The 27,199-nt window shown below is 56.3% G+C and overlaps 2 protein-coding genes across 2 annotated transcripts in view; both read left to right on the forward strand.

Annotated features, from left to right (window-relative positions):
- The window catches only part of Unc5b (unc-5 netrin receptor B), a 73,661-nt gene extending 68,683 nt beyond the window's left edge, over positions 1-4,978 (forward strand). Inside the window, exons 14-17 of the mRNA XM_077798396.1 lie at positions 279-428; positions 877-1,041; positions 1,772-1,953; positions 3,198-4,978. Coding sequence (XP_077654522.1) covers positions 279-428; positions 877-1,041; positions 1,772-1,953; positions 3,198-3,363 — 663 coding nt within the window. The 3' untranslated portion in view covers positions 3,364-4,978. The remainder of the gene's footprint in view (positions 1-278; positions 429-876; positions 1,042-1,771; positions 1,954-3,197) is intronic.
- Positions 4,979-19,171: 14,193 nt separating this feature from the next.
- Positions 19,172-27,199, forward strand: part of Slc29a3 (solute carrier family 29 member 3) — a 33,401-nt gene continuing 25,373 nt past the window's right edge. The window contains exons 1-2 of the mRNA XM_077798347.1: positions 19,172-19,209; positions 22,254-22,546. Coding sequence (XP_077654473.1) covers position 19,209; positions 22,254-22,546 — 294 coding nt within the window. The 5' untranslated portion in view covers positions 19,172-19,208. The remainder of the gene's footprint in view (positions 19,210-22,253; positions 22,547-27,199) is intronic.

The raw sequence follows: 27,199 nt of genomic DNA on the forward strand, positions 1-27,199 counted from the left end.
CCACAGTTCTCCATCCCTCTGTCCACACCGCCCAGCCATCTAAGTCCACTCATCCATTCCCCTCTCCCACTGTCTGGTTGTCTGTTTGTCCATCTGCTGTCCTGTTCATCTATCCATCTACCCACACGTCCATTCACCCAAAGCACTTGCTCACGGGTCCCCCGGGTCCCCCGGGTCCTGCACGTGCTCAGGAGGGTCCCTGCGCCCCACCCCTCAGCCGCTAGTGGAAGAGGTCCAAGGCCAAGCCTGATGCAGTCCCTGCCCCCGCCCCGGCGCAGGAGGTGCTAGAGCTGGAGCGGACGCTGGGGGGCTACCTGGTGGAGGAGCCCAAGCCCCTGCTGTTCAAGGACAGTTACCACAACCTGCGCCTCTCCCTGCACGACGTCCCCCACGCCCACTGGAGGAGCAAGCTGCTGGCCAAGTACCAGGTGAGGCGGCGGGGGGGGCCTGGGGGGCCTGGGGGCACCCGGCTGCTCCTGCCCCCGTCCCAGCCTCGCCCCTCACGGCCCTCACGCCCTCTGTCTTGCCCGGCCGGTCTCCATGTGTCCTCAGGAACACCCCAGCCTCTGGGCCCGTGACAGCCTGTCACTCTCTCATGTCACACAGAGCCCACACCCATCGTGCTCAAAGAGGCCTGGCCACCTGAGTGTGCAACTGTCCTGACAGCCTCTGCCCCACCCTGCAGCGGGGGACCCCGAGGTGTCCGGCTCAGGCACCCCGGCACCCCGGCACCCCCTCAGCCAGCCAGCTTCGGGGCGCTTCACAGCTCTTCTCCCCTTTCCTTCTGAGGGGAGTCCTGAATGCACCCAAGGGCCCCACCCTCCTGGCCTCCAGGCCCCAGAGTACTGGCTGGGCCCTGACCCCTGCCTCCCGCAGGAGATCCCCTTCTGTCACATCTGGAGTGGCAGCCAGAAGGCCCTGCACTGCACATTCACCCTGGAGCGGCACAGCCTGGCCGCCACCGAGCTCACCTGCAAGATCTGCGTGCGGCAGGTGGAAGGGGAGGGCCAGATAGTCCAGCTGCACACCACGCTGGCCGAGGTGAGGCGGGCTGCGGCACACGGACCCAGGGTCCCCTCCCGTGGGCAGAAATGCGTCTCCCACAAAGACCTCTCCTTCACCTCCCAAGTCAGAGCAGCACTGGTTAACAGCCATCACTGTGTGCCATTCCTGTGCAAGGTACATGTGACCAGGTGACACGCGTCACCTCACTAAATCGGCACAACCCCAGGGAGACCGTTGATGGTCCACGTCTGGAAGAGGAGGAAGCAGGTTTTAGGGAGGGCAGGTATCCCACAGTCGCGACAGCAATGGGACCCAGGTCGGCACAAGGACAGAGCCACCGTGCTCAGCCACTGTACAACCAGACTGAGGTTTAAAAGCCCAGGCCACCCAGGGTGACAATGCTGCTCCTCCTCTCAGTGCAGTAGAAAGAGCCCTGCGCCAGCTCTGCCCCCCACTCGCAGGGGACCCTGGGCTCTGCCCCCTCTGGACTGTAGTTTCCTCATTATAGAAACTGGTCTGCGTGGGCTGCACTGCAGTGGGCTTTTCAGGCTTCCTGACCACGCGTCAGCCTTAGCCAGGAGCAGACACCTACCGTGACAATAGAAGCCTATGACACGCCCCTGAGGGCCAGGGAGCAGCCACACGTCCTGGGGCTTGGGAAGGAGCCTGCTCCTGGGGGAAGAGGTCCTGGCCTGAGCAGCTGGCCAGGGCAGGGAGCCCAGAGCAGCAGACGCCCAGCACCACGGCCCTCTTTCCTCCCCTCCAGACTCCTGCTGGCTCCTTGGACGCCCTCTGCTCTGCGCCCGGCAGCGCCGTCACCACCCAGCTGGGACCCTATGCCTTCAAGATCCCGCTGTCCATCCGCCAAAAGATATGCCACAGCCTCGACGCCCCCAGCTCGCGGGGCAGTGACTGGCGGCTGCTGGCGCAGAAGCTCTCCATGGACCGGTGAGTGTCCGGGACCAGAGCCCAGGTGGCCTCGTCCTCGGTCTGGTAGACAGGGGTGGCATCAGTCTCCACCATTGATGGCAGGTCAGGAGCTCCGTGTGGAGGCGCTAAGTCTGGGGGTGCTGCTCCGGGGTGGAGGGTTGAGCTCCGAGCGCCAGCCTCCGAGCCAGGCCGGCTGCAGATCACCTCACTCTCCAGGCTGTGCCCTCCCACCGTGGTCTGCAACACGCCTCACCTGCCCATCTGGGGGACGACCTGAGAATCAGACCAAGCCCAGGCACCAGCTAGGTGGGGTCACCTCCAGCACCTCAGTGCCAGGGACAGAGCAGATGTCCCCAAAACACTTGCCCAGTGACAGAACACACCTCGGTGTCAAACTCATTGTGAGGCTGGGGCTGGGGCTCCGTGGTAGAGCACTTGCCTCACACGTGGGAGGCCCTGGGTTCGGTCCTCAGCACCACAGAAAAATAAATGAATAAATGAGGATAATCCACCTACAACTAAAAACAAATATTTTTAATTAAAAAAAACTCTTTGTGAGAACTTCCCATGCTAGAGGCCTGTGATGACAAAAGTGACTCATTCAATGTCCACCCTGCCCCGAGCAGGTGCTGTAGACCAGATCTTACTGGAAATGACGAGTGGGACTCTCAGATGGCGCAGGCCCTGTTCCTGCTCTCAGGAGTCCATGGGGCAAGACCAGGCAGGGAATGAGGGGGAGGAAGCCCCGTGGATGGCGAAGGCCTGTCGCCCCAGCAGCTTGGGAGGCAGAGGCAGGAGGATCGCAAGTTCAAAGCCAGCCTCAGCAACTTAGTGAGGCCCTGACTCAAAATAAAAATGGTTGGGGATGCGCCTCTGTGGTAAAGAGCCCCTGGGTTCAATATCTGGTACCAAAAGAGAACCGGGCAGAGGCAGAGGAGAGACTGGCCGTGTCGCCCCGCCCCCAGCCCGCCCCCAGCCTGTCCTGTGGACAGGACGAGAGAAGGCTAGACCCTTGCTTTGTGTGAGCGTGGATCCTGTCTGCCATGCCGGGAGTTGACTGACAGGTTCCCATTTAAGAGACGAGACTGAGGCTCCGAGAGGGCCACTGACTTGCCAGGGCCCCTCAGCCTGCTGGGATTCAGACCCAGGACTACGGGACACTGGAGCCCAAGTCTCCCCACCTCCTGTGCTTCCTCCACCCCAGGCTCCTGGGAGGCACTGAGCGCTCCACGTGCCACATGCCCCTCTCCTTCCCACTCCAGGTACCTGAATTACTTTGCCACCAAAGCGAGCCCCACGGGCGTGATCCTGGACCTCTGGGAAGCTCTGCAGCAGGACGACGGGGACCTCAACAGCCTGGCGAGTGCCTTGGAGGAGATGGGCAAGAGCGAGATGCTGGTGGCCATGGCCACTGACGGGGACTGCTGAGTGCCCAGAACCACGGGCCATCAGAGACAGGTGGTGGCCGTGCCTGGAGGCCGGGGCAGCCTCCTCATGGAGGCTGACAGCTGGAGTTGCCCCCGCTCCTCCCCCGTCCGACCACAACCAGCCTTAGAAAAGCCACGCCCTGCGCTGCCCAGAGGGCTGGTGCTCGTCCCTGGCCTCACTCCCCGTGGGAGCTGGGGCAGGCCCGGGGCAGTTCGCGGGGCCAGGAGGTGGCCCTCCCTCCACCCACCTCCTGCCCTGTTCCAGGTCCCTCGGGGTCAGTTCCGTTCTCACACTCCCTCTCCCTCTCCCTCCGCTGCGGACTCCTCCAGCCCACTCCCTCTCCCTCTCCCCCCAGGTCCCCACCGACGCTCCCCGTCCACAGGCAAGAAGGGAAGGAGGGCAAGCAGGCGCCTCCGGCCAGCGGGGCCCAGGGAAGAGAAACGCCCCCCAGGGAAGGGAAAGCCCAGTTTCTTAGGAAACGCAAACCATTTTTTATCCAGATATTTGGATAGGTCCTTTTTAAGAAAAAAAAAAAGAAAGAAAGAAAATGAACAAAAAAAAATGGAAAACTTTTTTCCCCCAGTACAGGTGAGAGTGGGTGTGTTCTGGCCGAGTGTGTGTGTGTGTGTGTGTGCACGCGGGTGTGCGTGTGTCAGGGAGAGACTGAGTGGACTCTGAGACTGAGGTTCTCTGCTGCTGAGGGATCTTTTTGGACTAAAGGCCTCAGTTCCCAGTGGTGAAGGGAGCGGTCAGGCAGGCTCTTGGCCCAAGTTGCCCCCGGGGACCAGGACAGGGCCCTCCCACAGCCCGCAGACCCCGGGAGGAGCAGGTCAGGGGCCGGGCAGCTGTGGCCGGGCGAAGGCCCTTCTGTCTTCCTGGTCTGGTGGCTCCTGGGAGGCGTGTGGCCTGGCGTGGCCCCCAGGAGCTGAGCCTGGGTCACTGCAGCCCCACCCAGCCAGCAGCCTCAGACCAGGGGACTCCTGCCACCCAGGACCCACGGTCTGCCCTTGCCCAGCCTCTGCTCCCGTGCCACGGAAGGGGCTGTCAGAGGCCTGTCACCCCTTGTGGCTCTGGGGTGGCGTTGGGGCAGGTGTTGCTGTCAGCCTGGGTGGGGAGACCGCGTGTCCCCAGGAGTGTGGAGAGAGTCCCAGCCCCACCTCTGATCCCAGCAGGCGCCTCCTTCAACCCCCATCACTGCTGCGTGGAAGTGGGTGGGGCTCCCAGGATGGAGGAGCTGCCCCCCCCAGCCTGTTCTGGAATGTTCCAAGGGCCTCTAAGGAGAAACAAGTTCCCGGCCCCTTTTGGCCTGACCACAGGGCAAGGACCAGGACCTCACAGTGGACAGGGGGTTCATCCAAGGCTGCTCCCCCTGGGTCCCGGAGGCAAGGCAGGGGCCAGTCTTGGCACCTCGGCCTTTGCCACTCTGGTCTCCTGAGAGGGGAGCAGGTGTTAGGGCTGTGGTCCCAGGGTGTCCCCAGCCTGGCCTCCCTGCAGTGCACCTGGGGGCTCCTGGGGCTCCTTCCGCCCACCACTGGAGCAGGGCTGGCCACAGGCAGGGGAGGCCTGCTGGAGGCTGTCGAGGGGATTCCTGCCCTGGGCGGGGTTCTGGGCTCTGGCCCAGGTGGCTCTGTGGCGCTGCCTCAGGGCTGCAGTGAGCCTGTTGTACCAACCCGCTCCTGTGGGTTGTCCCCGCCCCATGCCACTGTTTACCAGCACAGCTGAGGGCCTCTTTCTGTCTGGAGGTCACAGTCCATGGTGGGCTCTGCTGGTGCTGCCCCCTCACAGGCTCCAAACACCCACCTGCAGCTCAAGAGCAGGAATTGAGTTTCATCTCTGCCCTGAAACTGCTGTGTGACCTGAGGCACATCACTGCCTTCTCTGGGCCTAACATCCTTTTTATGCCTCGAAGGCCCTGCAGCTGTCTGGGGCCCACACCCTTCTCTGGGTTTTGGAAGTGACCCCTCATGGATAAAGTTGCCACAATCTGCCTGCTATGTCCCCTCCGCCTCCCAGGACAGGGGATCTTGGTGGGGGTGGGGGGGGCCCAGCCAGCCAGTTCCAATCTGACTTCCAGAAATTGTGGACCAGCGCCTGGAGCTCAGAACCAACGGCCGGGCCCTTCCAGCAGTCGCCCCCACACGGCCTCCTCGGGGTGGGATCGGAGGCAGCTCTGACTCCTTCCTGAGGAGCAGCGTGGGCGCAGGGGCCTCTCAGGGCCGCACAGGGGTGTCCCGTCTCTCGTCCCTCCGGTGTGTGTGCGCCTGCGTTTCTCCCTGGGCACAGAGGATGCCCCTCTGGGAAGCTGCGCCTGTCCCCACCTGCGTGGGGGGCGTGGCCTCCTCTCCGCCCCAGGCTTGCACACCTGGAGGTGGGGACCCTTCTCTGTCCCCCAGTCCACAGGGTGTCAGTGCATCTCCTACGTGCCTCTGCCTTCCCTGCCCCGGGCTTTGGCACCCGGGCCAGGGGCCGCCTCATCTCCTGGGCCAACCGGGCCCCCCAGTCCCCTTCCCCAGCTCCCAGGCAACTGAGCCTGGAGCCCGGGAAGGGGGCCGCTGTCCTGGGGACAAAGGGCTGGACCCCTGCCTGGGCCATGGGCACCGTTCTATGTCCCCAGGGGCACAGGACCCAGGGACGGCCCCCATCCCCCGTGTTGATTCTGTAAACTCCAACCTGTACATAACGTTGAGCATTCCTCTTGTAACAGAATTAATTTTTATGAAATAAATTATATTTCCTAGTCTAATAAAAACGTCCAGGTCGTGTGCTGTCTTCTTGACATCTGTCATCAGCAATCGGGAAGGACTGTCCTGTTCCTCTCAGAATTCTGTAAGGCCAGGGGCGGCACTGTGGGTCTTCAGCTCTGAGCCCTGCACATGATCACACCCATTGTGCAGAACAGAAAACTGGCACAGAGAGGGAAAAGGACTTCCCTACGACCCAGAGTGAGTCCCCTGGCTCTGCACCTGGGCCCTGTGCTGTCGGGCTGCCCGCATGCAGGATCATGGATCTGTTCAAGGCTCATTTGAGTCTGCCAGGGGCTGGGTCATGGGTTGAGAGAGGCCCCAGCATCCCTGCCTCCCCGTGCAGAAGACACCTCCAGGGGCTGAGGCGGAGGGGTCAGTCCAGAGCCCTCACCTGGGCCAGGAGAAGAGTATGCAGGGCGACAGGGCTGAAGGGCTGCCATGCATGGTTGGGCTGGTTACGCACTGGACAACAGCAGCCCACCGAGCGGGCGAGGCACCACCCACAGGCAGCAGGGAGCTGTGCATGGACTGTTTCCAGCAGATGGCAGCAGAGTCTTGTTCTAATAAAATCAATACAGTGCTGTCAATTTTCCCCGAGATGGAGGTGACTGGGGATGAGGGAGTCCCCTTTTCTATTTTTACAAAGATGCCGTATTATTGGTGACGGGTCATTTAATCTGGTCCCCTCTGCGACATGGTCCTCAGGTTTCCTTGTGTGAGTTGGAGCTGGACCCACGTTTCCCAGCATGCACTGTGTCTCTGAGGAGAGCCTATGGTCTCCTGAAGTCTGGGGTGAGTGCTCCTCTGCCCCTTCTTGGAGAGGCCCCATGCCCATCAGCACATGGAGGGCCAGAGTCCCGTGAAGAAGCTGCTCTCCTGGGACCACCCGTGTCCCTGGTGTATCTGGCCATGGAACTCCACCTGCTCAAGCCCAGGAGTGCATGGTGCCCACGGTCCCTGCAGCCCTGACCTCCTGGAGCCTGTGCCAGGATCACTCAGCCACCCCTCTGTGCAGGGAGCATGTGCCTGTGGGCGGGTCTCAGACGGACGTTACCAGGACACAGGACGGGGGACCTGCTGTCTGAGGGAGCAGATGGCCTTGTAGGGAGGCAGAGCCCTGGACAGTGTGTGTGTGTGTGTGTGTGTGTGTGTGTGTGTGAGAGAGAGAGAGAGAGAGAAAGAAAGAAAGAGGAAGGAAGGTCGGTCTCATTGTGGTGGCTGAGAGTCCACTGTCCATCTTGGGACTCCCCCACTCTGAGACCCCTGTCCGGCAGGTCCCGGGCCCAGGGCTGTCCGTGCCCAGCCTCCCGCTGCCCCCCACCCAGCAGCAAGCCGAGCCCCCTCCCGCTGTGGTGGGAAGCGCCTGTCCAGCCCCTGCCCGGGGAAAGCCCAGCCTTCCTAGAGCTGGCCCAGGAATCAGGAGTCCCCATTCCTGGCAGGATGCTGCGTCTCCCGTCCCCCTGCCCTGCATGGACGGAGGAGCTGGAGAAGGGGGACCCCAGGTGCTGGCTTTCCAAGGTGGAAGCTGGGGAGGGGGTGGGGTGGAGGTCCACGCTTCCTTGTCAAGGAGTCGTTCCGAAATCCATCAGCCCCTCCTAGGTCCCAGGACTCCGGAGCCACACCTGGAGGTGGGCAGGCAGGTGGGCAAGGGGCCGTGGAGGCTCAGCGAGGCCCCGACTGGGCCCGGCTTTCTGGAAGGCGCCTTGTCTTACACATTGGATGGCTTCTCTGAGACGTGGATTCTCGGTGGTACCATGTGTGGAGACAAGGAGGCAAAGGTCACAGCCACCTGTCCCCGCCCAGTACTAGGCACTGATCCCAGGGTGCCTTACCACCGAGCTGCATCCCAGGCCTGTTTATTTTGAGAGAGGATCTCACTAAGTTGCTGAGGCCGGCCTCCTGCCTCAGCCTCCTGACTAACTATGATTGATCCTGGGTCTATGGACAAAGTTCTGAGGCCTGGTTTCTGTGGCCGACCCCAATGTCAAGGTGGTGTGGGCCATCCCGTGAGACTCAGCCACTTGTTTTTATGAAATTTCTTACTAAGAGAAGATGCTGATGTCCTTCTGTGACAGACTCTATGTGAAGGCTGCTGTCTGCCAGGGTGCTGAGACTGTGTGTGTGTGTGTGTGTGTGTGTGTGTGTGTGTGTGTGTGTGAGAGAGAGAGAGAGAGAGAGAGAGAGAGAACTTGGCAACTCTAACCAGGATTGGGGGATGGTGTCAGCAGGTGCACCAGAGTCGGTGCCATCCCAGCAGCCCTATGGAGTGGCCCAGCCCAGTCACTGGGGACGGAACATGCTCCACCTGGTTCCTTAACCCAAGAGGCCTCCCCAAGGCAAGGTCGGTGATTCCTGGAAACTCTGTCACAGGCAGGCACAGCACTTGGGGTGTGTGGGTGTTCTGTAGGACTTCAGGACACCAAGATGATGGCAGAGTATAAGAAGGTCACTGTTGGAGGACAAGAGAGGATACTGGTCACGTCCCTGATTATGATGTCCCATCCCCATGACAGTTCCCACCACTGAGGATTATCACCATGATGACTCCGCCACGGGTTCAGCATTTAAAATGACCCATGGGGTAAAGTGGGCAGTATTCAAAATTCTCACCATTGTAACCAGTGGGGACAATGGCAAGGTCTTCCATTAGGTCCACATAGGAAGAGCAGTGCCCTGCAGCTAGGCACATAAGACAAGGGGCCCTGCACCTCTCTTCTCAGCCCTGTCCACTGTGCCTCAGAGAGCACTGCCTTCACCTCCAGCTGCACCTCCACCTCCACCTCCACCTGTACCTACACCTGCACCTCCACCTCCACCACCACCTCCACCTGCACCTACACCTGCACCTACACCTACACCACCACCTGTACCTCCACCTGTACCTACACCTGCACCTCCACCTCCACCTGTACCTACACCTGCACCTACACCTACACCACCACCTGTACCTCCACCTGTACCTCCACATGTACCTACACCTGCACCACCACCTGTACCTCCACCTGTACCTACACCTGCACCTACACCTACACCACCACCTGCACCTCCACCTGCACCTCCACCTACACCTACACCTCCAACTCCACCTACACCTACACCTCCACTTACACCTGTACCTCCACCTCCACCTGTACCTACATCTGCACCTCCACCTACACCACCACCTGTACCTCCACCTGTACCTCCACCTGTACTACACCTGCACCACCACCTGTACCTCCACCTGTACCTACACCTGCACCTCCACCTACACCACCACCTGCACCTCCACCTGCACCTACACCTACACCTCCAACTCCACCTACACCTCCACTTACACCTGTACCTCCACCTCCACCTGTACCTACACCTGCACCTACACCTGCACCTCCAACTCCACCTACACCTACACCTACACCTGTACCTCCACCTCCACCTGTACCTACACCTGCACCTACACCTGCACCTCCACCTCCACCTGTACCTACACCTGCACCTCCACCTCCACCACCACCTCCACCTGCACCTACACCTGCACCTACACCTACACCTACACCTACACCTACACCTCCACCTGTACCTATACCTGCACCTCCACCTACACCACCACCTCCACCTGCACCTACACCTGCACCTACACCTACACCACCACCTGTACCTCCACCTGTACCTACACCTCCAACTCCACCTACACCTCCAACTCCACCTACACCTACACCTGCACCTCCACCTACACCACCACCTCCACTTGCACCTACACCTCCATCTCTACCTGCACCTCCAACTCCACCTACACCTACACCTCCACCTGTACCTCCACCTCCACCTCCACTTCCACATTACCTTCTGCTGAGGGCCATTACCAAGTAGGTATTGACGCATCGTAATCCTTGCCAGTGTACCCCATGTCAAATGGACTTGCCTTGGAAATTTGCTGCGACCTTGCTTGTGTGTTTGAGAAAGATGACCCTGCTCAAGGTGATCGAGGGTGGATCCAGGTTTGAGGAAGTATCCTGCAGGTTTGAGGAAGTATCCCGGTCCTTGGGCTTAGGGTGTTCCCGGTTTAAGGCGTTTCCCGGTTTAAGAATATGGGTTTTAGGGAAGTTGAGGTTGAAGATTATTGCTGCTGGGATTAGGGTGTTCCTGTTGCTTGTTCCCGTTGAGTTCTCGTGAGATTAAAATGGGATTTTGGAAAAAGCCTCGTGGAGTAGGTGAAGTGTGCGGCAGAACGAGACTGCCCGTGAACGTGTGTGGAGGCTGGTGTGAGATCCGGAATAAAGAATTGCTGTTTGAACCTACAGAGCTGTGTGGTGGCTCGTGATTCTGTGCCAAGCCGAGTCATTGGCACTTGGCTTCGGCAACCTTCGCCTGTACCTCCAACTCCACCTCCACCTCCACCTACACCTGTACCTACACCTGCACCTCCAGCTGAACCTCCACCTCCACCTACACCTGCACCTCCACCTCCACCTACACCTCCATCTCCACCTACACCTCCACCTATACCTACACCTGCACCTACACCTACACCACCACCTGCACCTACTCCTACACCTGCACCTCCACCTGTACCTCCACCTCCACCTGCACCTCCACCTGTACCTCCACCTCCACCTACACCTGCACCTCCACCTGACCTCCACCTACACCTACACCTGCACCTCCACCTGTACCTACACCTACACCTACACCTGCACCTCCACCTGTGCCTCCACCTCCACCTCCACCTGTACCTACACCTGCACCTACACCTACACCACCACCTACATCTGCACCTCCACCTCCACCTCCACCTACACCTACAACTCCACCTGCACCTCCACCTCCACCTGCACCTACACCTACACCTACACCTCCAACTCCACCTACACCTACACCTGCACCTCCACCTGTACCTCCACCTCCACCTCCACTTCCACCCACAACTCCACCTCCACTTTGACCTGTACCTCCACCTCCACCTGCACCCGCACCTCAACCTCTACTTCTACCTCCACCTGTACCTCCACCTCCACCTCCACCTCCACCTCCACCTCTACCTCCACCTCCACCTCTACCTCCACCTCCACCTCCAACTCCACCTGCACCTCCACCTCCACCTCCACCCGACCTTTTCCTGCAGGGGGCATTTCCAGACCAATAAGCTGAAATCATTTGTTTCTAAAAGGCTGACATTAAAGAAATACCCACAGGAGTCCTCAGACAAAGGATTCCCAGAGGAAGTAAGTGCAGAAAGAAATGAGGAGGGGAAGGCCTCTTCCAGTACACAGAAATTAACGGGGGCTGTGGAAAGGGAAAACGCAGTGCCTCGTGAGTATTAAATAATGCCGAATAATTATTTGAGATAGCAACACAAAAGTTGGGGTGCAGTAAGTGGAATTAAAGTGTTCTAAGGCACCCCCATTACCTGGGAAAGTGGGAAACTTGTTCATTGATATTGAACTTGAGTAGATATCATGTATGGATAAACATAATCTCCACTGAATATCAAACACAAAAATGTGAAAAATGAATAATTTTTTCAATTACTCAAGCCCCAATGGAAGAAGGAGGAGGAGGAGGAGGAGGAGGAGGAAGAGGAGGAAAAGGAGTCTAGACCATTTGGGATAATAATAATAATAAGAAAAAAAACACTGGAGTTAAACTCCAATGTTCATCTGTCTACCAATAATTATATAAAATGTAAATGGACAAAAGACTCCAAGTACAACGTAAAGAAGTCAGAATGGACTTTTAAAAAAAAAGTGCCACTTATAAGAAACACAGCTTACATACAAGGACATCTGATAAAATTAAAAGGGTCTAAAAGAGATACATCAAGGTAACACTATCCAAAGTAATGCTAGTGTAACTAAACTGCAATTAGAAAAATAAACACTAGGGGGAAATGTATAAATATATGACATCAGCAGAATAAGGAATACTAGGCCATGTGCCCATCGGGGCAGGTTCCATTTTCCAGTACACCCATCTGATACGCTCTTCTTCCCACTGATCTTGACACTTTTTCATCAAGAGGGGAAGTCTGTTCCTCTCCTTGGAACTCAGGAGGACCTTTGTGACTCCTTGACCCACAGGGTACAGCAGAAGAGACCTTCTAAGATCAGGTCATAACACTGTGTGAATCTCTGCCAGGTGCCATGGTGCACACCTGTGATCCCTCAGGAGGCTGAGGCCAGCCTCAGCAACTCAGCAAGGGCCTGTCTCTAAATACACACATAGAAAAGGCTGGGAGTGGGGCTCAGCGGGAAAGTACCCCTGGGCTCAACCCCCAGTACTGTGGTGGGTGGGGGCACCCAGATGTCCTCCTTGTGACACTCTCATGATAGGAGGAGGCCTGAGCAGTCAAATAAAGAAGCTGCATGTTGTGGCCAGTAATCCCAGTTGAGGTTCCTGCCAACAGCCAGAGTCACCCAGACACAGTAAGTGAGGACGCTCAGGTGACCCCAGTCTTTGAGTCGTTGAGTCTCCTGAGTGGGGCCCCTGACACCAGGGCAGAGACCTCGTCCCTGACCACAGCAGCTGCAGCATCATAAATGGTGGACACCAACCACTGCCTTCAGGGCTCCTGGGTTTGAGCCACAGTGACCAGAATCGAGGAGCTGCTGGGGCCCCAGAGCACTTGGTGCCTTGGTCTGGGTGCTGGTGCTGTGGGTGCGTCCACTTTGTGGTCATTCATAAACTCCGCACCGAGGATTTGCCCACTGGTCTACAAACAGGTTACGCGTCCACAAAAAGCCACAACCCAACCACAACCCAAGAAAGCAAAAGACAGTGGAAAGCATTCAATAGAGCGTGGCCTCGAGAAGGCAGAGGGCTGAGAGGCGCCTGGGCAGATGGAGGCACCTGGAGCCCCGGAGGGGCCAGCCTTAGCGGGAGCTGAGAAGAGAGACCGGGCGGGTGGAGCAGAGTTGGGGCTGAGGAGTAGGAACATGGCGAACTGGGGGCATCTGTCTCCTCTGTAAGGCAGGACGCAGGAGCCAGAGCATCTGGGTCAGCAAGTAGAGGATGAAGGTGGAGAGCAGGGGCCAGGACGAGGGCTGGGGACTGCCTGTCTCTGCCTGGCAACTGCAAATTCCAGCAGAACCACTGGCCTGCTAGTGACTCCAGGGAGGCCAGGGCGTGTCCACCCAGGGCGTGTCCGTCCAGGGCATCCATCCAGGGCGTGTCCATCCGGGGCCTGGCAATGAAACCAGATTTAAAATTAGGTAGTCAGTGTAGTTAGGTAAATCGGGTCTAATATCAAGTAAGATCTAAAATGGAGGCCAGGTAGAGAATGAATTCCGGGAAACACAGGACAACTCATGAAATGTTAATGAAGTCCTGAGAAAAGCCCTAGGCCCACAGCCCATCCCAAAGAAATGTTAATGAAGTCTTTCCTGCCCAGATTTCTTCTTTGGCCCACCTGTGTCCCGCCCCTCGGGCCTTCCCACCTACATTCCATCACTGAAAGAACTATAAAAAGGGGAGACAACCGCACTTCCACGGATTCCACCTCTTGGGTCCCCTTCTTCCTCCGGGAGAAGTCTTTTCTGCTGTCCTTTAATAAACTCCTAATTTCTACTCTGACCTTGCCTCGGCGTGCTTCTCTGGTATTATTCTTCAACATCAGGGAAGCAAGGACTCGTCACCGGTCAACAGCGGTAACAGCGGCCCACGGAACCAGCAGGAGGCCATGGTGGTGGAGTTTAGGTACTGCTAGGACTTCACTGACGAGATCGACTGGGGGCTCGGAGCTGGCAAGAGACACCTGGAGGATGGAGGGGCAGAAGGGCCAAGGGCTGGAGTTCGCAGGAGTCTAGAACTTTCCAAAGGAGCTGCTGAACCGGCAAGTGGCAAAGGGAGGTGATTAGAGTCAGCATGTGGTTGAGTTAGAATCGATGATGGGTGATATGTTACTTCCCAGGACCTGTGTCCTGTGGGGACCCAGGAACCCTGGAAAGAAAGACCCCAGTGAATCAGCGCTGCCTGATTGTTGCAGTGACAGGACATCACCACAAGATGGCAGCATCAGCCTGCAAACCCGGATTCCTGGATGATGGCTCCCTAAACTGTGTGGGTGCTGAAGGCTCAGGGGATTGGAACCACCTGTGCCCTGGAGCCAAGTAAAACCACCACCTGCAGGTGAGCAGACTCCAGGTAGGGAAGAGAGGGGAGCTTTCAGGGCTCTGGGCTTGGAAGAAGGGGACCAAAACACTTCCAGGAGCCCCTGCTGGGCTCTGGAGTCAGAAATGCATCAATTTGAATCTTGGTTGTGCTCCTTACCAGCTGTGTGGCTCTGAGCATGCCACTAACTTCTCTGTACCCAGTGTTCTCATAAGGGGGGGACAGTCAATAATGCCCAACTCATGGGGTCCTGAGATACAGTGAGATAGTTCTTTGGGGGGCAAAGCTGTGCTGTAGAGCAGTTGGCATGCTAAGTACTTTGAACTAAAGGATGTTGGTATCAGCAGCTCGGGAGGCTGAGGCAGGAGGATCACAAGTTCAAAGCCAGCCTCAGCAACTTATTGAAGGCCTAAGCAGAGAGACCCTGTCTCTAAATAAAAAATAAAAAAAGATATATATATAAAAAGCTGGGGATGTGACTCAGTGGTTAAGTGCCCCTGGGTTTAATCCCTAGTACCAAAAATTTAAAAATAAAGGATGTAGGAAGGCCTAAGGAGCAGTTCAGAAGCCAGGACCCTCTGAACCTTCTGTCCTCCTCTTTCCCACTGGCCCTAGGTCACAGAAACGGGAGGCCCTCTCCCCAAAGCCAGCCCTAAAACCTGGACACAGAACTCTCGCCTTCTCTCTTGAAGGCCCTCATCTCAGACGAAGGAAGTTGGATCAGAGGCCAAGGGGCCTCTTGTGGACAGGGCTGGCTTGCCCTTTAGGTTTTGTCCAATCCACTGTGTTTCTACACAGCGTCCCCGCTTCGTGGAACTAAGCCCAACAATAGACTGTTTTCTCTGGTCTCTGGGTCTTCTTTCCTGAAGGATCCGGGTCCCACAGAACTTCAGTCAAATAGATCTGCTACTCTTTCCTCTTGTTAATCTGTCTCTGACACAGGGTATCAGTGTGACCATCTGGGCAGTCACATCATTTGGCTGCTTACGTCATGGCCCCTAAAGCATCCTCAAGCTCGCCTCCCTTGAAGGCAACCAGTGATATTTATTGGGCACCTGCTGTGTGCCCCCTAGGCTATTAGGTCAACATTATCCCACCCTTTACAGATGAGGAAACTGAGGCTTGGCTTCCTGGGGACACCAAAGTGACACCCAAGCCCAGGGCCATCTGGTTACAAAGCCTGGTTCTGTCTACCAAGTTGGGGACTTCCCTACGGGCCCCACCTGCCATTCCCTGGTGTCACTGGCTCCCTGGGGTTAGAGCAGGTCCTGTTGAACTAGCAAGACGGCTTCGTCCTGCACTCAGAACCATTCGGGGCATTCCTGAATCAAGGAGAGACAGGATGCCCGCAGAAGGCAGGGAATTATAAAATACCCGGGTAGTGAACAGGGCTTGGGATGTGGGGACATTTCCTCTCTCCTTTCTCCCTTACTTCTTCCCCTTCTCCTTCTTCCTCCTCCATTTTCTTCTTTACACGTGCATAAGAATAAAGATGCCATCCGGTGGTGGCCGGCAATCCCAGCAGCTCTCAAGGCTGAAGCAGGAGTATCATCACAAGTTCAAAGTCTGTATCAGCAACTTGGTGAGGGTCTAAGCAACTTAATGAGACCCCCGACTTAAAATAAAAAGGGCTGGGGATGTGGCTCAGTGGTTAGGCACCCTTGGGTTCAATCCCTGGTACCGAAATCAATCAATCAATAAATTGGGCTGGGGCTATAGCTCAGTGGTAGAGCACTTGCCTCACATGCATGGGGCCCTGGGTTCAATCCTTAGCACCATGTAACAGTCAACGAATAAAGATATTGTGTCCACCTACAAATTTTAAAACAAATTCAAAAATCAATCAAACAATAAAGACAGCTAGTGAGTGCCCAGCAATCCATCATTTACAGTATTCCCCTGGCACCTGACTATGCTTGCATGTAAGAGGTGGTTGTCATCAACACTACCCAGAGGCACTGTCCCACATTCCCTAGCTCCAGCCCAGGCAGGGGGGACCTTCACAGCACAAGAGAGTAGCTGCTCCATTTCTAGGCGCTGATGGGAACTAGAGAAGCTACAGCAAATTAGGACTGTGGGGGACCAGACGTGCCCTTTGGCAGATGATCATCATGGGCTGGTTATCTGGAGAAACTACAGATACTGGAAAAGCTTGGGAACAGGGAGCTGTTTTTTGCAAGGGAAATTTACATCTGTAAAGGAAATCGCTTGCCCTCTCTGCTCTAGTGTGTCTGTGCCAGACCCTCAGAGCCCCTGGAATCTGCACAACAAAACTTTTGTTTGCTCCCCCCTGCCCCCCTTTCATAAGCCCCCCCCCCAACTCACTCCCCTTTTCCTTTCCCTGATGGGGCGGGAAAAGGCCTGGCACCTGCCAGTCAAGTGCCCCACGCTGAGCCACGCCCAGCCTTCTCCACCTTCTTGTTGAGGGTTAGGCTTCACGACCTCAAAGCCACATTTTTGAGACTGATTCGATTCTCTGAGTGTCTCCCGTGTCTGCACGAGCTGTACCTGTCGTAAACTTCAGTCTGCTTCTCTCTTGTCACTCTGTCTTGTCTCAGGGGTCCTCACCAACTCACAACAATGAAGGGTAAAGAGAAAATGATTTTCTCTCCTCTTCGGGACTCCTCAGGATTTATCAGAAGGGGCCCATGTGGCCTGCCCAGGACAATCCCAGTCCCCAGTACATGTCCCCAGTCAGCCCTGGGGCTGCCTGCACAGCCTCCAGGTCCCCACCTCCCTGGTCCCCGCCCTGGAGTCCATCACTACCTTGTCCCCAGTGCCAATCCAATATTGAGGAAGAAAAAAGGGAAAAGAAGTTTTATTGCTTTGCTAGCCCAGGAGCTCAGGGGACTGTCCCAAAGGCTGGGATTCTGCCTACCAGGGGGAACCGAGGCTTTACAAGTGATCCAAAGTCCACATTCCAAGTGCTCTCTGTTCAGGGTTACAATTCACTTGTTAATTGGGGAGACAGTCATCTCTGAGATCTTCTGGTGCCTCCCCTAAGTCTGACTTACTTCTTTCCTTATTGGTGGGTGTGTGTCAAAGTCAGATCTCTCCGCCTAGGATGGGGAAGAAGGTCATCCTGTTTCCCCTGAGATTAGGGAGGGGGTGAGATTAGGGAGCAGGGAGAGAGGAGGAGAAAGGAACACGTCCATTTTAGAAGTCACAGTGGGCTGGAATTGTGCTCAGTGGTAGAGCGCTTGCCTTCCATGAGTGGAACACTGGGTTGGATTCTCAGCACCACATATAAATAAATGAATAAAATAAAGTCCATCAACAACTAAAAATATATATATATATAAAAAATCAATGCTCTGCAATGGCAGAGCAGCAAGCACTATATTCAAAGTGTAAAGTGGACCACTGTTAAAATCCGAGACGCTGAGAGGCAGAGACGCTGAGGCAGGAGGGATCACAAGTTCAAGATCACCCTTAGCAACTTAGCAGGCTTCTGTCTCAAAATAAAAAAAATAAAAAGGGCTGGGAATGTGGCTCAGTGGTTAAGTGCCCCTGGATTCAATATCGTCCCCCTGCCCCATAAAAAAAGTAGGAAGAGGCACATTCCGTACTTCCTAAGAGTGAGAGGGGAGAAAGACTTTGAGCTGCAGATTATGAATAAAGGCCCCAGACTTTAACTGCCATTTTTGTCCCCTGTCCTGATCCTGTCTCAATGTGATTCTGAAACGACCTTTCAAAATGGAGTCCCAAGGCCATTAGGACTCAGGGCTTAGGCGTGATTCCAGCTGCTGCCCCAAGGTGAACTCTGATCACCTCCACCCTGACTGCAGGCCTCGGGAACCACCACTCAAGTGCACTGCGTCCGGAGGTTCAAGATGCGTCAAGAGGCGATGCACTCGTTCAGTGGACCTTCCACCTTCTTTTCTTTATCTCCTATCCTACACAACCCGGGTTCTCAACTCTAACCACAGTTTCCCTAAAAAGGATTTCTTCTGCTTTTTAAGAAACAATCCTTCCCAGAGACAGAGGCAGGAGGATCTTGCCAGCTTCAGCATTTTAGCAAAGCCCTAAGCGACTCAGCAAGACCCTGACTCAAAATAAAAATACAAGAGGGCTGGGGGTGTGGCTCAGTGGTTAAGCACCTCTGGGTTCAATTCCCAGGGGCACAGGCACCCCCCTAAAAATCCAATCTTGTTGGCTTTTTTTTTTTTTTTTTTTTGGTACCAGAGATTGGACTCTGGGGCACTCGACCCCTGAGCCACATCCCCCACCCCTATTTTGTTTAGAGACAGGGTCTCGCTGAGTTGCTGAATACCTCGCTTTTTGCTGAAGTTGATTTGAACTCGCTATCCTCCAGTCCCAGCCTCCTGAGCCGCTGGGATCACAGGCGTGAGCCACCACACCTGGCTTGGTGGCTCTTGATAGCTCCCACCTACTCAGCCTTCTTTAGAACACCGCCTAGAGTTGTCTGAATATGTTTCCTGAGTTGCAATTCCCAAGACCTCAAAATGGTCAATTTGACTTGTGCAGCCTGTAAGTCTGGGACACACACGCAGGCGCCGGGTTACATGGAGTGGCAGGGGTCAGGGTGTGAGGGTGGGACTTGCTGACTGCCACCAGCAGGGCTTCAAGCTCTGGGTCTGCTGAAAACCAGGGAGGCCATGTTCAGCCTGGGGTTGGGGCCTGCCCAAAGGTGGGGGGATCAGGGAATGATGGGGTCCTTTGCTGGAGTCTGGGGGCGAGGTGAGCCCTTCCAGGTCCTCCCGGCGCAGGGCTGAGACGGTGGGCCGGCTCCGCGGGCGTGACCAGTGCTTTGCCTCCAGGCGCCTCACTTTCTGCACCTGCAAAATGGGCGCGCGCCGGCCCCCGCCCGGCGCCGGGGAGGAGGGCGGTGCGCACGGAGCGCAGGGAGGGGACTAAAGCCGAAGAGCGAGTCAGCGAACCGGGAAGCGCCGGCGCCGGCGGGCGGGCGGGGCGGAAGGAGGAGCCCGGCCTGCGGCCCGCGGAGCCCGAGTCTCGGTGGCCGTGCAGCCGGGAGGCGGCGGCGGCGGCGGCGACAGTAAGTGCGGGCCGAGGCCGGGCGGCGACTGGGACTGGCCTGGGACGAGCCCTCTGGCCCCCGATCGTCCTGGGCTCGCGCTCTCTCGCCTTCACCTCCCGCGCCCGCCTCCCTCCCGGCTCCGCGCCCCGCTCTCCTCTCGCTCGGGCTTTCCACCTTCTCCTCCCAGACTCTCGCTCTCCTCCACCCTGTGTCTGTGCCTCACAGCCCGGGTGCGGGGCCGGAATGTGGGCCAGGCAACCCCAGGGTCCAGAGGTGTCTGGCTCTGTGGCTCCAAACTGGGGGCCTGCCTGGGGCTGGGTGTCCAGGGCCGCAGGGCTTCCCAACTAGCTGCCCAGCCCCCTGATCTGTTCCCCGGCGAGGAAATCGAGTACCACCGGCAAGACTAACTTAGCCAGGGTCGGGAACCTAGCTGATCCTGCAGGACACCCACACCCCCGTGTTGCTGCTGCTTGGTGCCCGGGCTACCCCTCACCCCAGAGTCTCCCAGGGAGGGAGCAGGGCTGGTGCCTGACCCGGGGAAGCTTGGTCATTTCCTTGCCTTTTGCTAGCTTTCACAAAGGGTAATAAGACTCTGCGCACTCCAGTGCTCTGGCCCATGACCCGGGAAAATTCCTGGCTCCTTCAGAGGCCCTGTCAAGGCTGAATGGCCCTGGACAAACAGATGATGAGCTGGGAAGGGCCTGAGTGACCTAGCCTTTGGGCCCTGATGCTGTCCCTCTGGATAGAACATCTGGTTGACTTCTATGGATTAGAATCACTTTTTTTTCCCCCACTGCTGGGGATTGAACCCCAGGCCTTGCACATGTTAGGCAAGTGCTCTATCACATCCCACCCCACTTTGCACATTCTTTAGCAGTAATTTCAAGTGTGTGATAGTGTGAGCATATGTGTGCATATACTCACACCCTGGCTAGGAGGGGCTTGCTCAACCAAGGGAGATTCAAATAGACTTGCTGACTGGATGCTCTGGGCCTACTTTGGGCAGCTTTCAGCGGCCCTGTGCCAGGGTACATTCTGCCCAGTAGGGGGCGCTGTCCTGGTTGTGCACAGCCCCATCATTCAGCAGATACTGATGCTGTGTGCACGCTGGTCACTCCCTTTGCCTCTGCTCCCAGCTTCATGGCTGCAAGGCCTTCAGGAAGGGGGTTTGGACTTGGAACCAGCAGACACAGGTTCACATCCCCTCCCAGGGAAGCCCAGGAGTCTGGCATGGGCTCCAGGCTGCTTGGTGTGTGACTTCACTATTGCCATCTGGTAGCTGTGTGACCTTGGGCAAGTTACTGAAACTTTCTGAGCCTCAGACCCCTCATCTGTGAAATGAGTAGGACCTAACATGTCCGGCTGTTGTCAAGCTCAAGGGCTAGGCGGAACCTTGGCATGTGTGGTTACAGGACTTTATTTTAGCTCCTGGGAATTCTTTCTGTTGAAAGTAGGAAAAAGCAAGAGCCTTCAAGGCTTCCATTTTTCCATCTGTAGAAGGAGCAAAAATGTCGGCCCTGCCTCATTCCTTGGGCTGCCATGAGATTATCCCAGGATATAGACAAGGCTCCCTGTCCGTGCTGGGGGTGCTCCCGGGTCAGGGCGGCTTCCCCTGCCAGCCGCGTCACATGTATTTATTCGTTTATAGGATGGAGAGGATGCTACTGCGGGAGGGACCCCAGACTGAGTGTCCCGTTCTCAGCGTTATGTATTTCCCATTTTTCAAGCTGCTACCACATCCTCGGTGCCAGCTAGAGCGGGGAAGTGGGATGCCACCTTGCAGCCAGCCAGACAGGTGATGAGCCCAGGATGCCAGGGATGATCAGCCGTCTGTTCAGTAGCCGCTTCCCCACGCCGGCCGGTGCCAGCCAGTCCGAGTTCATGGCCATTGTAAAAAAGGCTTCCCTGGCTTTGCACGTGGGGCAGTCGAGGCTCAGAGGCGGGCAACGTGCCCAAGGCCTTGCGGGCAGCGGTTGTCAGCAGCCCAGAACCTTCACTGCCTTTGGTGCTACCACGGCTTGGGAGTGGCCGTCTCCTGGCGGGATGTGTTGACCGAGCTGGGACCCCAGGCACGAGCTGGGACCCCAGGCACGAGCTGGAAGCCTCTGCCCAGCCATTTGCCTGGTCTGTGACCTGGGCTTCTGTCCCCACAAATGAAAATGAGGAGTGGGCTAAATATATTATTTAATTCAGATAACTTTATTAACTAACTTATTTTGTACCAGGGATTGAACCCAGGGGCACCTGACCACTGAGCCACCTCCCCAGCCCTTTTATATATTTTATTTAGAGACAGAGTCTCTCCAAGTGGCTTAGGGACTCACTAAGTTGCCGAGGCTGGCTTTGAACTCACGCTCCTCCTGCCTCAGCCTCCAGAGCCACTGGGATTACAGGCATGAGCCACCACACCTGGCTCAGATGACTTTATTTTCATCTATAGTTTAAATTCATTTTTAAACAGTTAAAGAAGCCACATAGTTTAAAATTCAGAAGAAACAAAAAAGTGAATAGTGAAGCCCTCCTCCCTGTCCGTCTCCCTCCTCAGAGACAGCCACTGTCAGGGATTTCATTGGCGTCCTTCCAGTGACATCCTGCGCATGCACAAATGCATAGGTGTGTGCATTTTTTTACACACACCTTTCTACACAAATAGCGTATCCCACATGCTCTCCTGCTCCTTGCTGTTTGGGCATAAAGTTGAAGAGTTTAGAGAACAATCTTTGTCCATCCAGGGCCCCGATTCCTATTTTGATGCTGCCATGACCCCAGGTTGTCCGTCCAGTGTGCTTGTCAGGGGCCCCACTCACAGTGTTTGGCCCTGCCTGTTGCCGGTATCCTCTTGTGTGGTCAGGGTGACCTGTGAGGTCATTTAGAGTTCTGACATCCTGTCCTTCTCTTAGTCTGACTTTCCTCTTCCTGGTCCTTTAACACGAAGCTCTCCCACCGAGCTCTGGCGGCCTGGGAGCCCTGGTGGGGAAGATGATTGGTTTGTAGGAAGGCAAGCCCACCTGTGCCCGGCCTCAGCATCCACTCACTACCTTGTGCCTCTCCCTGCCTGGCAGTGGCCCTGGGCTCGGAGGACGCCGTGTGTCACAGCTCCAACTCCACCTACACACCCGTGAGCGGCTCGCTGGGAGCTGACCCAGAGGCGCTGCCCGGATTGGACTGCCCAGGCCCCGGGCTGCCGAGGCCCGAGGACCGCTTTAACGGCGCCTACGTCATCTTCTTCTGCCTGGGCATCGGCAGTCTGCTGCCATGGAACTTCTTTGTCACTGCCAAGGAGTACTGGGCCTTCAAGTTGCGCAACTGCTCCAGCCCAGCCACAGGGAACAGCCCCGAGGACACCGACATCATGGTAAGGGTGCTGTGCCCGGGGCGCCGTGCCAGGGAGGCCCGCTGCGTGCTGGTGAGCGGAGGAGGGTGTGGGAGCCGCGTGGACAGAGCTCCACTCAGCACTGACCTGGTTTGCGGGGCGCGCCAGGCTTCGTGTGGCCAGGAAGATGGAGGTGGATAAGACCCAGCTCCAGGGCTCAGTTTGCTTCTTATTCAGTTGCGAGGAGGAGGCAGTGATGCTTCTGTCCGGTGCAGGCTGGTAACCCAGCAATCCAAAGCCGTGGCTCTGGGAGTCGGAAGGTGTGCACTGAATAGCATTAGGTTCAGCTGTAAGATATAGAGTCTCGCCAAAGAGAAGTGGATCAAACAAGATGGAAGGTCATTTTTCTCTCATATTGAAGTCAGGGGGTTGGGGTGCGGCCTAAGGCTTGTGTGATGTTCTGTGGTGTCAGGAACCCAGTTGTTTGACCATGTGTAGCACTCATGTCCAAGGTTACTCCATGGTCCAAGATGGCAGATGGAGCTCCAGTCATTACATCAATAGGAAGACGAAAGATGAAAGAAAGAAAGGCATGCTGCTAGTAAAAACACTTCCTGAAAATAACACATTGCTTCTGTTGACACTGCATTGGTCTGAACTCAGTCACATGATCACACTAATTGCAGTGGAAGCTGGGAAATGTAGTTTTGATTTTGTTTGTTTGGTCTTTCTGGTGCTAGGAATTGAACTTCGGGTCTTGGCTCATGCTAAGCACAGGTTCTACCACTGGGCTACACTCCCAGCTGTGAATTATCTTCAAATGTAGGTTTATCCCAGAAAACCATGTGTCCACTAAAGTGGGAGGTTGGTAGTTAGCAAAGACAGAGTCTCATAGCCCATTTTCTGTGCCAATAACACAGTACCACAGACTGGGTGAGTTATGAAGAAAGGAGGTTTATTTGGGCTGGTGTCTCTGGAGGTCCAGAGTAGAGAGGCTGCCTCTCCTGTGGCTTTCTTGCTGGCAGAGGTGGGGCACAGCACCCCACAGCAAGCAACAGGGAGCTTGAGTGCGTGTGAGTCGGGTCTCTTTTTTTAAAATCCCCAAGAAATGGTGATGGGGTCCACCTAATGCTTATCTTGCTCTGCTCATCTCCCAGAGGTCTCCCTTCTAAATATCATATTAAGTTTCCACGCTCTTGATGCCTCACACTGGGGATTACATTTCAACACCGTGGCCTTGGGGGACACTGCATTTCAGGGTGGGCGGGGTGCAGCTCAGTGTAGAGCACATGCCTAGTGTGCTTGAGACCCTTGGTCTATCACAGCATCAAACAAACTACATTTCCCAGTATCCATTGCAGCAGGCATGGTCACGTGACTAGTTCTGGCCAATGCAGTGTGCATAAAGGCAAGGAGGGCTATGTCTACACCACAGCACAGGAGATAGGAACCCTTGGGGACAAGGAGTCTGGGGCACAAGGTAGAGATCTCTGTGATCAGGGTGGATTTGAAGAATGGGGGAGGAGACTGCAGATGGAAGAAACGGCTGGGCCAAGGCAGACCAAGAGGAAGGATGTGAGGAGCCACGGGGCATCAGGTCTGGCTGTACAGGGTTTGCGGCAGGGGCCCTGTGGCTCAGACCTCTGCCCAGGCCTGGGGGCTCAAGGTGAGAAATCTGAATTGTTTGATTGACAGTGGCACTAAGCTCCTCCCTCCCAGCGCAGGGCTGCACATTATGCCTGTGGGTTTTCTGCCGGGAGAGACCTGCAGGGGAGGAGTGTTAAAGAAAAAAAATAACTGACACTTGCTAAAACAGCAAGGCCAACTTTGTTTAAGACTCTTGCAATAGGGAGAGAGCTGGGACTCGACTCTGACAAGGACAGGTATATTTATAGCCAGGAACAGAGAGAGGGGTCAGTGGATGGAAGATGACTAAGTGGGACTTCAAGGGTAGAGGATGCTCGCTCAAACACACGTGGGTGGAGAAGCGAAGCGGGCTCTGAAGGCATGGGGTGGGGTGTTGTCAGAGCCCTGTGCCTTTCCTCCGGGGCATCCCTCAGGGACAGGAGGGAACACCAGCAGAGCCAGCCACAGGGCCAGCCCTACCCCTTGGCTGGCACAGGAGGTAGCTCACTGCTCCTTCTCTGAAGACACCTTCTTATCCTTGACCTAACCCCTGGAACCTTCCTCAGTGTGGGCATGAACGGGACACATGGGAAGGGCATCTCTTTCCGCCTTTCAAGGCCTGAGCCCAGCTGCTACACCCCTGGGTCACCAGGGAGCATTTTGCAAAATACCCATCAAGCCCAGCCCAGGGATCCTGCTGGAGTGAGTCTCAGCCGTGGTGCAGACTTTGGTATTTTCTAGTTTACTCTCCTGTCTGATTGCCACCCCCCAATAGCTTTGACTTCCCGGGGGCCTCTTCTGTGAACCTAAGAATTCACCTGGGGTCTGAGCCTGTTTGTGCAGCTGAAGATCCCCTGCCAGGGAGTGTATGGTGCACAGCCTCCTGTGGTCCTGAGACCAGCAGCCCTGGGGGCTTGTGGGTAGTGCAGCCTCCAGCCCCACCCGAGACCCAGAGTCAGGATCAACTGGGTTCCAAGAACCAAGACTTGCCACCTGTAGCTCCTGGGAAGGTGACTGGCAGGTGTAGTGGCTTTTGAGAAGCCCTGGCTAGTTGTTGGCTCTGGGTCTGAGTCAGCCTCTGTGACACCTTGTTTTCCTGGTGTATAAAAGCACCATGTTGGGTGTGGTGGCGCACGCCTGTAATCCCAGTGGCTTGGGGAGTCTGAGGCAGGAGGATCACAGGTTCAAAGCCAGCCTCAACAACTCAGTGAGGCCTTAAGCAACTCAGTGAGACCCTGTCTCTAAATAAAATACAAAAAAGGGCTGGGGATGTGGCTCAGAGGTTAAGTACCCCTGGGTTCAATCCCTGTATTTTTTTAAAAAAAGAACCATATCCTGGGGGGTGTGGGTAAACCCATTCCTGGGTGTTGGGACAGGCCTGGTCCACTATCCCAGGTGCTGTACAAACATGATCAGTGCAAATCCCCGCTCTTCCGAGCTGCCTGTGGCCCTGGTGTGTCCCCACGGGCTCTGCCTTAGCCGGGTGCTTTATGGTCCTCTCTTATTCACTAGGGGCTCCTGTGTCCCAGCCGTCCACTGGCCTCGGTAGATGCTGCTGCCCACTGGGCTTCTTCCAGCAGGTCCCCGCTCCTGGGTGCAGGCTGCTGAGGGAGGGAGAGCAAGTGCAGGGTGTCTGGGAACGGCACTGGCTCTTGGCGGAGAGGCCCTCCCAGGCCGTCCCTTCCCAGCTGCAGGCACTTAGCATTCCAGCCCCGCTCAATGCTTTATTGCCCGTTTCCAAGTGCTGGCAGGTGCGGATGTAGTACCTGTGGCTGCCCGGAGCTCCTGGCTCTTGGCATCGGAGATGAGAGACCTGTCACCCCTCGATTCATGGGCCGGTGCTGGGAACAGGCGTGCTGGGGTGTCTCTGCGTTTTCTGGGCTATTTTTCTTTTCCTCATTCTTCATTCCTGCCACCAGCCTCCCCCGTGCTTCCCCTCCTCTTCCCAATTCCCTGCAAGAGGCGGCCGGTCTGCCCAGCATCTTGAGGGCCAGTTTGTGGGAAAGGGACGGGGGAGTTGGACAAATCCACCTCTACCTGCCACCTGCAGCTCCATCAGCTGAGGGTCTCCATGGTTGGGGATTTTTTTAGGGGGGGAGATACTTTTAATATTTTGTTGAATAGATAGCATTTGCTGGGGAGTTTGACCCCGTAGGATTGTTTGAACAGAAACCCCCACTCCAGTGATGTCACTTTCAAGGTCACCTCCCGTGCCAGGCTCCCGTCTTCTGCCTGCAGCAGTTTGGGCATGGTTTAGACAGCTTGCTGCTTGCCCGTCTCTCCTCTCTTTCTCTGGAATGAGACCCACAAATAAACCCAGCGAAGCCCTGTTGGCCCAGGGCCAAAAACTAGGGCATAACTGAGGAAGAGTTGGCATGGAAAGCTGGCGTGGGGCAAGCTGCCGCAGCCTCCATTTTGGGAGCCCACTGTGCCGGCAGGGGTCGGCACAGATTTCCCTCTTGTTACCCCAGCAAGGTGGGTCTCAGTGACGCGGTTCTGGAGATTGAACCCAGAGGTGCTCTACCCCAGAGCTAGGTCCCCAGCTCTTTTTATTTTATTTTGAGACAGGGCCTCCCTAACCTACCCCAGTCTGGACTGGAGCTTGTGATCTTCCTTTCTCAGCCCCCTGAGCAGCTGGGATTCCCGGTGGGCAGCACCGGGCCTGGCTGGCCATCTATTTTTTCAGAGCTGAATTCCAAAGATTGGTGCTGGGTGAAATCTCCCCTCCCCCATCAAAATGCAGTGAGGCGGGGTTTGGCCTGAGCCCCGTCAAGGAGGTGGCAGGAGATGGTGGGGACAGTTGGAGAAGTGGGCTGGAGGTTTCAGGCTCCTGCCACAAGGTGTGGGCGAGCCGCGTGCAGAGGGCAGCACCCCCTCCCCACCAGCCGCCCAGTCAGGGGCTGCTCTAGACCATTTTTTTAAAAAATTAGAACCAAAAGCGAGTCATTTTTCATTCCCCTGTCCACTCTGGGACTCTAACTGCAGTCCAGCCAACGTGACAGTCCCAGCTTTGACTTCGTTTTTAGCCCTCGCCACGTCCTGCAGAGGCAGGGAGCCGGCCTGGCCTCA

Source organism: Urocitellus parryii, chromosome 5, assembly GCF_045843805.1.
Source record: "Urocitellus parryii isolate mUroPar1 chromosome 5, mUroPar1.hap1, whole genome shotgun sequence".
Taxonomy (NCBI): domain Eukaryota; kingdom Metazoa; phylum Chordata; class Mammalia; order Rodentia; family Sciuridae; genus Urocitellus; species Urocitellus parryii.